The 13,908-nt window shown below is 43.2% G+C and overlaps 1 protein-coding gene across 1 annotated transcript in view; it reads right to left on the bottom strand.

The window, feature by feature from the left end:
• Positions 1 to 13,908, bottom strand: part of FOXK1 (forkhead box K1) — a 56,472-nt gene that overhangs the window by 23,423 nt on the left and 19,141 nt on the right. The window contains exon 2 of the mRNA XM_017813508.1: positions 6,382 to 6,579. Coding sequence (XP_017668997.1) covers positions 6,382 to 6,579 — 198 coding nt within the window. The remainder of the gene's footprint in view (positions 1 to 6,381; positions 6,580 to 13,908) is intronic.

The following is a 13,908-nucleotide window of genomic DNA, read 5'->3' on the forward strand; positions in this document are numbered from 1 at the left end:
CCTGCCAACAAGAACCCAGCCTTGTAAGTTCACAGCACTTGCTAGCAACGATTAACTAAGCACCAGCTCCTGGAGAGTGTGTACAATGTGCTGCATTTCTGCTGGAATGTCCAAAATCAGTTTGCTTCAAGTAAAGAATCAGCTGCAAAAACAGGATGTACCACGGTTTGCATGGTACATTCACAGCAGGACACTGTGTTTTGCTTGTCTACTCTCATATAAAAAAAAAAAAAAGAATAGAGCAGATCCAGAGAAGGTATTGACAGGGATAACTAGGATGATAGGATGATCAGATATATGGAATGGATTTCATACATGAAAAAATAATTTAAGACAGAAGCTGAGGTGCAAGGGGACAGAGCCTATAAAAACAAAGCCAAGGGGAGGTGTTCAGCTTCTGGCCTCTTGCAACAGAAGAGTGGGTGAGTACAAAATGAAACTAAGCAGCACTTCCAAAACAAAAGAAAGTGCTTCTACGTCTGTAGCTGCACTGTGGAATGACATGCTGTAAGGCAGGGCTGATGATAAAAGTCTGTGTGAATAGAAAAAGCCAGTATACAAATTCTTGGGGAAAAGAGGAAAACAGGGAAGCCATCAGGGGCTTTCTAAGACAGATGGTCAGGAAGTCCCTGCTCCAAGAAAATGGAGGCAAACTGCACCTAAGTCAGCATTACTCTGTTTTCTATGTTCTTATATGACCCCCAAGATATCCATGTCAGAGGCAGAATACTGAGCTACAGGGGTCTGTTCCCCGAGCACACTGAGATTCCCATGTAAAAATCTCTACACTCTCTCAATACTACGCACATTTTACAGACTAGGGGTAATAAAAATAAAAATTAGGCAACAAGTGCTTAAATGATTTACATATGGTCATATTACAAGTCTGTGAACAATCTGGAAACTGAAACACTCCCAAACTTCAGCGCCAATTTCCCCAGAGGAGAGGCAGCACTAGAATGCAGGAGAGTTGCCCTATTACTCAATTTCATTCTTTTCTACAGGAAAGGTATCTGTAGGGATCAAGCTACAGAGGCTTAATTTAAGCCAAGGGTATGGAAAAAGCACCTGTGGCAAAGAGGAAAGATTACCTGGAATCCCATATAAAACTGTTCCCCAGACTTGGAATCTGCATCACTAAAGAAGAAATCCATGTCCAGCTTGGTGGTTTAGGATATGAGATGCACACGGCAGTGCCTTTGAGAAATGCTTGAGTGCACATTTGTGAAGCAGGTACAGAGACACAGCAGAGATAAGAGTTACAGCCTTGGCAACACTGCCAATATACAGATTCCTGTCTGGATAGGCATTTTTTAAGCCCCCGCTGAGTACAAAGGAAGAATCACCATTTCTTAAAATCCTCCCCAGTCTCTTCCTCAAATGCAAATCAGAGGTGTGTTGCCCTCTGCTCAAGGACTCTGGTTAGAGAAACGCCACAAACCTCACACTACCCCAATATTCCACTTCACGAGCCCGCAAAAAAGGGACATGAAGATACAGGGACGCTTTTTACGTGCAATAAGCAAGAATCAGGTCAAAGTACAGCCCTTGGACTTGCGAAACAAGCCCTTCCACGATACACCAATCAGCAGGAACGGGTGAGAATCCTCCGCTGCTCTCACCTTCCCCGGCCTAGCCCCAAAATCATAACTCAAAGAAAGGCAAGTCCTTGCATGTTGCCTGTTTCAGACAGGTTTCAGAAATAATCACAAGTGGTGAGACTGCCAAACCAAGCTAGATTTTGATGTGAAAGGAGAAATCTGAGAGCTACCCTGCCTGCTTAACGCTGAAGAGAAACGAAGCTGTCGAACAAGCCACAATGAGAGAAAGTGAGCTATCCACAAAAGTTCAAATTTTTATTACTTGCCAGTGCTCCAGTGGTTCCCCTCTCTGAAAGGAAGTGACCTCACTCCACTCGTGGATTCAGTGAACTAAAATTTTATACTGACTGGGGAAGAGGAAGTGCTCCTGTAGCTGGTGACATCTGCAACCTCTCCTCCAGCACATGGCTTGGCACATCTCCTCCAGCACATGGTCCATTATCTGGAATAAACATGAGTAGAGCTCCCAAGCCCAGCACAGACTGGTGCTTCTCTTACATGATGTATATGCATCACGCTCCTTGGCTCGTGGTTTGGAGACTCGGGTGATTAAAAATAATCACCGGTCTGTCCAACTGTGGGAGCTGCCTGAGCTGCATATTCTGCCTGAATGCAGGAAGTAATGTATAACTGAGACAATGCAAAAGAGCCTGCAAAAAACGTGCCTTGGAGCTCTTCAGCAGCGTTTCAGTTCAATGGGAAGAAGGAAAGCCTGAATGAAACGGAGCAGGCAATATTTATGCATCCCATTCCAGTGAGTGAACGCATCCACTCAAGTCAGGGTTCATTCAGAGTCCCACTACAAACCTTTAGAGTCAATGTGCAAACTCAGATTAAATCCCAGGTGTTCTGAAACATGGCCATCCTAGAGCCTGTTTAAAAGCTCCCCCTTTATCCAAGCCAAGTCTGGATCAAAGCATAGCCAGCATTTGCAGGTGTGCTGTAACATGGCTCACACACACTCTTGTCATGCTTTACAGAGTAGAGAAGGTCAATACATAATTTATCTACTACACACATTTGTAAAGCAGTAATTACACAATGAATTTAAATGACCTGTTAAAGGCCACAAAACAAGTTGGTGGCTAACTCAAGATAATTGCAGCTACCTCTGAGTAATTCGCTATCAGAGCACGTAACACGTTACTGAACTAATTTTGCCTAGTGAAAAAAAGGACTATAGCTTATGAAACCATGGCAATTCACTCACATCTTCTGGTTTACTAATCAAGCTTACAGAATGAAAGATGCTGATCTCTCATTATTCATACCATTAATTTAATTGAAAACTAGTTACCGACCCTTCCAGTAACAGTCAGACATGGGCAGGCACATTAAGTACTAACAGCTAAAATACAGATTTGAGTCCACACACAAATATGTACCAGTTTAGCTACTAGCACAGAGCCTCACCAGACACTTTTCAAGCAGCAGTTCTCACAGGGCTATAACGACTCTTACTCCTACATGTCAAAGAATTCTTTTTACTGATAAAGACTGTGTATGTGAGCTAACTATCCATGCCCTTTCCATGAAAAAACCCAAACAAGACAAAGTGTTCAAGCCCACAGTCATTCCGGAGCAGAGATAAGCCAGAAGCAGTAGTTGTAAAATATGAATAATGGCACCGACCTCCATAGGACAGCATTTAGTATTTCTTTACTTTAGTTTATACATATATATCTATATCTATCTATCAGTGAGATCACAGTTGCTGTTTAGGATAGGGAAGCATGTACAGAGAAAGAATTTAATTTTCATAAATACTAAAACCACCCTAACTCTGAGGGGCAATGCTGCAGAGAGATGCTATTTGAAAAACTGAGTTAGGTTACAACTACAGGGCCATTAACACAAATTGGACAATAATAAGAGGAAAACTAAACATTGTAAATCTAATCTCCAACTCAGCATGACTTTGAGACCAGTAACAGGCTCCTACATCACACCTTGTCTCTGTGGATCTGTTTATAATCCAAGCACAAGCCTAGATTGCAACACATATGGAGTCACATTCATGTAGATATTGTGGATTTATCACAAAAGCAGGCAAAGCTAAGAGTTTGCAGCATAGGTGAGAAACTTCATATCACCACTGTCACCCAAAGAGGATCCTCCAAATACAAGCTGCAGACCCTGAAATGCTCTATCTCCCAAAAGGCAGAGCTGAATTTAACCAAACTGCACATGGTTTTCACACAGCTTTTCAATGCCTTGAACTTACTGAGAGGAGATTTGGTGTTCCTCTGCTCTTCCATACATTGTATAAAATGGTAGGCTGCTTCTACCAATTTCTTACAATCACAGTGGCCTCTTGCTTTCTGGAACATGCAAGTCTGATTTTTTTAAAAAGGAATTTTGAACTCAAAGCAGGAAGAAATAAACCCTGACTGTGTGTAACCCTCACAGCATGCTGCCAACCAACATTTTCCCTTAAAGCTGTACAACAGCATTCAAAACACATCCACACACAGCCCCTCCTGGAGATAAAATACCTAGCTGAGAAAACAGTGAGCACATTTCTCCCCAGGAGCAAGCAGGAATCTTGCTTTGCAAAGCTGCTGAGGGTGGCAGGTTTGGTTTTGTTTAACTAAAGCTCATTCCCTCTCTAGGTGCTGCACTTTGCAGAGGGAAAATAAATAGGCTGGAAAAAACCCCAGAAGCTTGCAGGGGAGAACCTGCAGGGAAGCAAGTTGCAGTGTAAACAGGGAGGCAGAGCAGGGCTGGGGGTCAGGAGGGCAGGGCTGGATCTGGGAGTGCAGGGGCTGCCCTGCACCAGGGTGGAGGCAGGAAAAGGGGGCCAGGAGCCACTTTCCAAAAAGGAAATTTCACCCTGCCCAGGATTTCCAAACTGCAATAATTTTCCATGGGCCAATCAGGGAGGAGCAAGGCAAACTCACCAAATTAGGAAAGTAAATACTAGAAGGGGGAGAGGAAGGAGGAGGAGGAGGAGGAGGAGGAGAACCCAGCTCATGCAACCACCTCCCAAAGCCAGCGATGCGAGAGGAGCGCAGGTCCCACGCCGAGCCCTCATCAGCCCTCGCAGACCTGCCCTTGGGAAGGAAGAGAGGACATTGTGCCAGACTCAGCCACCACTGTGAACCCACCAAGAAAGCAGCAGAGAGCTGCCCTGAAAGCCAGATGGCCAGAATGCATAGCTACTTTGTTCTCAAAGAGCCTTCCCTTTCTCGGGCAGAAACACCCAAATGACTTTCCAAAGCCTGGCTCACAGGGCTGAGCTGCGAGTCCCTGCTGGGGGAGAGGGGGAGGTTGAAAGGGCTGAGCAGGGATGTTTACAAACGTGTCAGCCCCTCCTCTGTAAGAGGAACTCGGAAACGAAAGGGGTTTGGCAAGCGAAACCTCAGATGTCTTTTGAGGTTTTCTGAAGACTTGGCTGGATTAGCTTCTGCTTGAGGCAAACGGATGCAACCATTAATCATCCTTAGTAAACACTGCGTTAGGGGCCGAGCACAATTCAACACTACCATTTCCACTTTCTCCTTGTGCAAAAGAAACATTCTCAGGGAATCAAATATCAGTTGCAGACATATGCCGGAGTCAAAAGATACAGCCTCTGTTAGTAACACAAACCACACTGAGCTGCTTTGCACAAGATGACTGAATGGAAACTCAGTACCATATGTTGGCAAAGGAACCATCCCCCTCCCCTCCCAGCAACAAGCTTCATCTAAAAAGAGAAGGTTAAATATAAACTAAAAGCAGTGCCTGAACAGAGGGCTAAAACCACAGCTACCTCCAGCCCCCTCTTTCTAGAATATCAGCACTGTACATCTGCGCAGCTCTGCAAGACCCGTGGAAAAACCCAAACAACCAAGAGCCTCCAGATCTATGCAAAACCAAACTGGCTTCATTGTGACACTGAAGTAATTCTCAGCCACCTATATTTGCATACTATTCACTGAATTAGTGGTAACTGTCAGGAGAGATTTGTGTACTTTACCTTTTACAAATGTACAGACATGAAAACAACCCAAAGGCTATTGCTATTACCAGGCTCACTCCTGCTATTCTGATGCCCATCTGTTTTAAAATTCTAATACATCATCCTATACCATGAGTCTCCTTTACTTTATAAAACTTATTATACTTCAAGTAACAGATGTGACATTAAAAGATTTCACTGAAACTCTGTAACATCAATTCTTTGGCGAGAAGGAAAGAAAATATTCCAGATAGTAACTTGATGTTCAGGTTGTTTGTTCTGCACATCCACAATCAGATCATGTACAAAACAGGATACTGGCACAGATGCACATTCAGATTGCTACAGCCCCTCAGTACATGGTCAGCATCCTACCCCCATTTCCTTCCATTCCCAGGAAACCACGTGCCAATGGCCACCCTTGTCTCTAACTTCAGATAAAGCAGCACCACCCAGCAACAACAGAATATTACTGAGATAAAAATAAAACAGGCAGCCCTAAGATAGAAAGTATTTGCCTGCTTTCTTTTTTCCATGCATATAGGTAGCTCTCAATAAATATTTCTAATTCCACTTCCAAATATAGACTAGTAACTCTATAGCTATGAAACTACAGATATCAGACTACTTTATGTTTCCCCTTGAGCTCTTAAACACAACCCTTGTGCCCTTCTTCCAGGGCAGTTTTTAGCAGTTTTTAGCAGTCTCCCATAATTTTGAACATCAGATATTTAACTAGTTATTTTTAATGGGGCATTTCTTGCACCAAGGATACCAAACAAAACAGGGTTGACAGACTGATGTCAGAGAACACACTGTGGATAATTAACAACTTACCTGATAGTGCCTGTGGGGGATGGGAGGGGACTGACCACGCTCCGGAGATCCGGCTCCGGGATGTGGATCTTCAGAGGTGATATTTGAGGGTAAAGTGGCCGAGGGGGAGGCGATGAGGTTTCCTCTTTTACTTCCTCTTTATGGTATAAAGATGTGAACTGGATCTTTATAACCGTGCTGGGGAATCGGAAAGTACATCTGGAAGGGAAAGAAAGGGAAAAGTCTGTTTTACACGTGAGACCGAACATATTTAAGGGGGTTTGTATGCAATTGGTGAATCATTCATTAATTCAAACCCCACCAAATCCTCTACAGCATCTTTCTGCTCAGCATCCTGGGCAGAATTACTGATCATTCATAAAGTTCTGTAAATGTATCACAGTGAGTCATGGATCACCCAGTGATTAGATGCAAGCAGAAGGTTTGGGTAAGTTCAGCGATGTCCCCAAGGCCACCTATTCAATCAGTGACTAAGCAAGATGCAGACCTGTAATGACAAACTCTTGGGTTCCTGCAATGTATTGAGGACTAGGATTTGCCTTGCACACATCTCAGGAAGATCCAAGTTACCAGAAAGTACGAAACCACAAGCAACAGGGAGTGAAACAGCTCTAAAGTCCAGATAGATCAACAAACAGCCTCCAGGTAAGACCAGAGAGCACTGTTTAAAGACTTGCATCTATATAATGTATAATTAATACCCATCTCTGCATATGATGCTAAAAAAGGATCATCTAGCAGGTTTCAGATTAAAATACATTCATTTAGAAGTGCTTCCCTTTAGACAACATGGGTAACAGCTAGCAGGGTCAGAACAGGGCCCCTGCAAGCCTACAGGGCCTCATTTCTTCTCTAAGTAACACTTCTTTCCAACTGTTATTTTATGAGAAAAATAACAATATATCTACAAGTGCAGCCTTCAGGAGTTGCTGGGAAATTCAAAAGAAAATAAGCATTGACATTTTCCATATCTGAGCAGAAAGCTTTCTAATTTGCAGTGTCTACAACAGGCACAGGGCTGTGAGAGCGAGTGTTCTGAAATTCTTGTTATCACACTTTAATTAGACAATCATATGCAATCAATACAAGCTTTCCAGGGATCATTTCACTGATACCGAGGTTCAAGGAAATAAAAACCAGGTTTCACCGTGGGAAAGGCCAGGAGAGCACAGTAATTGTGCTGGATTCCAGCATCCTGCCTATAGAAGGAAATGAATGGACTTGGGTGGTGTTGTTCTAGCACTGTAAGTGCTGGTGTGGGCTGAACAGAATTCTTTTAACCAGTGCATTATCGAATCCTACCAGGTAACAGAATAAGGTGACAAGGAAGTAAATCTGTTTTTGTGACCATCTTATCTTAATGCTGTTATTGATAGAAATGCAGCTCTGAAACACACTCTCTTGCTCTTGGTTCTTTGGCACAAGCTGGTTGTGCTGTAAGGTAATGCTCAAAATTATCATTCAGGCATGGGAAGCTCACTCCCATCTCCCACCTCATCTCTCAAATGAGCTGGCTCAGCATTCAGTGGCTCACAATGGCTCTGCTACTACAGCAGGAGTTTGCACTGCATTTAATTCACTTCAGAGGTCCTGCCACCTGCACTCATTAATGCATTAAATAAAAACATCATTGCTGGCAATGCAGCCTAATTGTGTTTATCTAACCCTTCTAAACAGGCTTCCCTGCAGACTCAATACGAAGGCACAATTCAAAGCAGCAGTGTCCGTGCCTTGCAGTGTCTGCCAGCAGCAGGTACCACCCTACTGAGATGAACCTGAAACAAGGATGTTGAACCATTGCTCTGGATTTTAAGCTTCACACTGGTACATGGCTTAGCTTAGAGAAAAAAAAGCTGAAAGTACATACATTTGCAATGAGCATCTCATGGACTGAGGCTCAAAACCAGTGTGAGCAAAGCTGCATCATTTCTCAAGTCCTTATCGGGGAAAAGCTGAGATTTCTTTCACGGAGCCATGGAATTCTCTGCTATAACACCAACTGCTCAGCATTTTTCAACATCTGAGTCAAGGACAAATCAGTCTCTGTTCAGCAGTATTCAGTGCAATCCTAACTTGCTGCTGATCAACAGGCCTGGCTGCATAGAGCCCTGAGGCAGTTTTGCAGCACTGCTGAGGCCAGAAGATCCCCCACTGCACCTTCACACCAGAATGGAGCTCTATCCTACTGCCACTTAAGTCTTCCTTTTCAGAAGGACCCAGTAATGCAAGATCCATATCTGCCAAACTGCTCCCAAGTGATGGTAAAATAACTCCCCAGCTCAGTACTACTACACTTACTGATGCTGTAACAATGTTGGATAAAAGGTGATACCTGCACCCTGTGAGAGGTAGCCCCATCATTCTGTGAGTACAGGCAAATCTTAAGAAAATCTGTTATTTTTCCAAAATCATGAGTCGACCTGAAGTTTGAAGTCTAAACTAGCCCAGTGCTGAGAAGGCCCATCTAACACTGCTTTTCCCTGCGAGCCTCCCCAGACTGTCCGATCCAGCCATGTGACTTACCCGCAATCTCAGACTGGAACCAGGGACGAGAAACAGAGGCTGGGCTGACTACACAAGCAAACAATTTGTTGGCTGCTGTGATTTTGTTTTCAGACAGACAGTCCCAGTCCACTGAAGCAGAACCCAGGACACAGAACTGGCTTTCACAGACTACGCTAACCTAGCACGTACATGGCCATTTTGTAAGGAACCAGTCCCAGAAAAACCAGAGACTGGATTTATGCAGGGGTGCTCACAGCTGCAGAAGGCTCCTGCAGCCAGGTCTGAGCTGGCTTCAGTATTGACACTGTCTGCAAAGCCAAGCTGGGGGGAATCTATTAGAATTTATGCTTTCCCTGCTGTAAAAACCTGAGACCCAAGAAATGGAAATGCAATGCAAAGCAGATTGTAAATTCCTGCGGAACCCCTCCCTTCCCTCAGGGGTGAGAAGGTGCCTGGGATTAAGGTTATCGTTCCAGTCTCTATCACAACCACCGCAGTAATGCAAACAAGGACACCAGCACAGCCCAAGACACTGCTTCAAACCAGCACACAGGGACTAGTGCTGGGGAACTGTGTCAGGGAGAAATCAGAAGAGCGTGATTTTGGAATCATCTTGTCACAGGAAGCGCACTTTTCATTACACTGAACCTGAATGCAGTTTTAATGAGCTTTTCTAATTGTTCCCTTAATTAACCTCTTTCCAACCAAGAGGATAAACTCAAATTGTATCAGGTAGTCCTATTTAGGAGTGAGACACATTAGCACAGGATTTAGGCTTATGAGAATCATGCCTCTACAGAAGATAAGCAGGACAAGACAGACAGCCCAAGCAGAACTGAGCATGCATTCCTTAGGATTACTGTATATATTTCAGGTTATTTAAAATGAGTTCTACTATTTGATTCATGTTGCATGATTTCTATCAAAGATGCAATAGCAATTACTACTACTACATTTCCATCATGAGAAAAAGATCAATCTGCAAGCACAGATTAGACTCAACATAAAAAGCATAATGAAGTTAACTGGTATTTCCAAGGGTGCCCAAGAGGCAACTCTTTTAAGCACCTCTGAAATTTCCAGCTGATTAGAGGGATGAATTAATGGTCTGCAAAATCTCTTGGTCTTGTTACAGGCAGGAAGCAGCCTGCTTCAGTTCCAGATCTGCTGAGTTTTACTCGATAACCTGCTACAGGCAAGTACATCCTGCAATCAATCCCTGGCCATACAAACCATATGTACTGTACTCAGAGTTTCCCTTGTGGGAAAGGATTCCAATTTCTCTAGGATGCCTTGCAAGACAGTGAAAATAGAAAGCTTTTCTTTTTTTTTTAGTTTGTGTTAAAATTAAAACCACACAAAGACCCTCCCCAACCTCCATAAACTGCATAGAAACAATTCTTGCCTTCTTAGATTACAGGGCAGGGGAGAGTCATAGAAAATGGATTGTTGGCTTCCTGCTGCATGTTGGAGTGCACAGACTCCACAGCACTGGCAGAATGCATGCTATATATACACTGGAGACAAGGAGAAGAGAGGGAGTGCACATACCACGCATGGTTACAGTCATGTAAAAGATGTTGCTAGAATTTTGTTTGTTTTAAACAAGACAGATTTTCCAAAAGTTTCCTGGATGAGCTCCTCCCCCTGACAACACAGCTCCCATGCTATTAGGCATCCTTCATGTGGTGAACCAGTGACAGTGACCACAAGCATTTCATCTACATAAAGTCTGAAAATAAAGCACTAGGAAACACTAGACTTTACATAAACAGTCACCCTAAAGCAGGCTTTGGAAAAGATGGTTAAGGAAAAACCCAACAGAATGACTCCATACCCTGCATGGCTCTATAAAAAGCAGACCTTCTCCTCCTCCTCAAAGCACCTTTTAGTCACAAATGCAAAGGAAAGGGAGATGCATTTACCAAAATATAGTACCAAGTTTAATAGAAGCTATTACAGTCACTGATTTCTTTGTTAGAGCACCCCGAGTGCTGTTAACACCAAATAACTTCTGCTAAGATCTGCTGCGTGACAGCAAGAAAAGGCTATTTCAAGATTTTAAAAGGAGATAGGAGGAAACTGTGCTGGATTTATGCTTTTACATTTACACTGTGGAAAAGCACAGCGACAAAAAGGAGAAGACAAATCACGAGAAAGCCAAGGTGAAACATATATAAAATGTATATATAAAACGTGAAATGATATTTATATATTATGTAATATATATATCTAAACATAATATAGTATGTTATGTTATATATAAACATCATTCCAGTTCATCATGTGAAAGGGCATAACCAGAAAAGTGAGCTGGAATAGTGTTACACATGCGCTGTCATCAGCAAGTCAATACCAACTTTGTCTACTTTATCTTGCCATAATTTATGAAATCCTGTTATTCTTGAATGTTGTGGGTATAACTGCACCAGCAGCATCTGTGCTACAGTGCTGAGATGCAGGTTGAGCGAGAAACATTGTAGGAGGAGCTTTGTTAAAAATAACACTTCTTGCAATTTGAATCAGAACGGTACCACAGGCCCCGGGTTTCATTCAAGAGACCTGGTTAAGCGTGATCGTCTCCCCTGGCTGCAACTGCCACTTTTTCTTTTTAAACATGCAGATCCTGTAACCACAGCTCTGACTCTCAGTATCTACCCCTTTCCCTCCACCACTCTGACTTTGTATCAGCCACAGCGTGGCAGCAGGACCAGGGCAGTGATTGTCCCCCTGTACGTGGCACTGGTGAGGTCACAACTCGAATCCTGTGTCCAGTCCCGGACCACTCAATGCAGGAAGAACATTGAGGGGCTGGAGCATGTCCAGAGAAGGGCAACGGAGCTGGGAAAGGGTCTGAAGCACAAATTTGATGAGGGGCAGCTGAGGGAGCTCAGCCTGGAGAAAAGGAGGCTCAGGGGGGACTTTCTTACTCTCTACAACTCCCTGACAGGAGAGCGGAGCCAGGTGAGGGTCAGGCTCTGCTCCCTAGTAACAAACAACAGGATAAGAAGAAACAGCCTCAAGTTGTGCCAGAGGAGGTTTAAGTTGGATTTTAGGAACAATTTCTTCACCTAAAGGGTTCTCAAGCACTGCCACAGCTGCCCAGCCACTGGTGGAGTCACCATCCCTGGAGGGATTTAAAAGCCATTGGAGACACAGTTTAGTGGAGGCTTGGCAGTGCTGGGTTAATGGTTGGACTCAGTGATCTTAAAGATCCTTTCCAACCTAACAATTCTGTGATGTGAGGGGACAGTAGTCCAACTCCTAAAGACGAGGCAGTTATCTCTATAATCACTAAATACCTTGGATTCAGCAGAAGTGGCCAGCCAAAGCTCTAATCACAGCAGCACATGTCATGATGAAACAGAACTAGCTAAAGTTTGACCAAGAATGCCCACAAAAACCCTTCTAAAGAGACAAAATTCCAAACAAGCCCCACAAAACAGTTGTTTCTCTGTCCCCTGTAACTTCTCTGAAAACCATTTGTTTTGTGCTAATTACACATTGGTCACCCAAAAGATTATGGTATTATTTCCAGGCACAAAAGTCCAAAATCATGTTGGGTTTCTCAGCACAAGTGAGAATTTGGTGTCAGTCATCCTTGTCAGGCTATTACCATTACCAGCTATTTCAAGGCACCTGACATGATTCTACCAGAGGGCAAGATGGATACTTCTCACCCTTTCAGTGAATGTGTATCATAAATACCAAAATTTCAGGCCATGCTCAGTGTGCAGGTGCTGTACAGAGCAGCCATTACAGACAAATGCCCCATTACCTCCCGGAACCAATTTTCTTCACCTTCTGTAACCAGCTAAGGGAAGAACCACAAACCAGCACCTATGAAAATCATAAATCCACTCCCTATTTGGAGAATCCTTTGAAGAAGTCGGAAAGGAGGTGCCTCGGACAACATAAAAGACTCACTGGGAACGTTTAAGCACCGGTGCACTGAAAATGAAACTAAATTGGTTAGAAAAAGATACGAGTTTGCTTCACTTAACTAAACATCTAAGCCCTGAAGGTCTGCCCATGGAGAGATAAGCAAACTGAGACAAGAACTACCTGAGATTCACATTTCTTCAAAAACAAGGCTCTGAGAATTGCTGTGACCACTGCAAAACAGCTGAGCTGGGAACATTTATTGACTAAGACTTGTTGCTTTGTGATGCTGCTCTCTGCCCAGGGACAGCAACTTCATCTTTTCTACAGCAAACCTCCCTGCATCACCCAGCACAAAACAAAACGCTTCAACTGCAAAGGATTTAGAAGGATTTCTCCTGTTTCAGCAACCAAAATAACCAAATCAGTGTTCTTCATCCTCACAAAAATAAACTTGACCCTTACACCCTGACGGGAATAATCATCAGAAATATTGTGTTCAAAATGATTATTTTGCTGGAACTGAGCTGTCCAAAGCAGCAAGGTGGGCAAAATCATGAGTGACAAAATCACCTTTCAATCACAAGTGAATTAAAATGAATATTAGTTGGAATGAATGTCATAAGACCATACAACAAACTGTGAAAGCTGTCTGAGCCGCCACCGGAGATTAGGTATTATTCACCCCTCCTTTGTAATAAAATAATAATAATAAAATCATCCAACATTTCCTGTTCCACTCCCTACCCCAGAATTTTTTTCCCCTAAACAGCACTTTGTAAGCAATACCAGCAAGAAACCAGTTATATCATCCACTTGGCTAGTGCTATCTGCATTCCAAACGAGAAAGTTAATTGCACTGAGACTACAGAAAGAGTTCTGGAGGAACGAAGACAAATACATTTTATTCTCTGAAGTCTAAATACGTATTACAAAACAGGCATGTCCCTATCACCATGGCAATTTAAAAGTCATTATAATGCTTTTCTTTACACATCTCTTTAGGCTAAGGGACACAGGCAGTGTAACTGCCATGGCTTTAAGAGTGCTTGGTTCATTTTGGAGGTTACTGCAGTATAAAAATAAAAATTTTTCAGCATTTGCTATTTCCCTTTCGATTGCTCTATTGCTCTGACGAGT

This window comes from Lepidothrix coronata, unplaced genomic scaffold, assembly GCF_001604755.1.
Source record: "Lepidothrix coronata isolate B3197 unplaced genomic scaffold, Lepidothrix_coronata-1.0 Scaffold41, whole genome shotgun sequence".
In the NCBI taxonomy this organism is placed as follows: domain Eukaryota; kingdom Metazoa; phylum Chordata; class Aves; order Passeriformes; family Pipridae; genus Lepidothrix; species Lepidothrix coronata.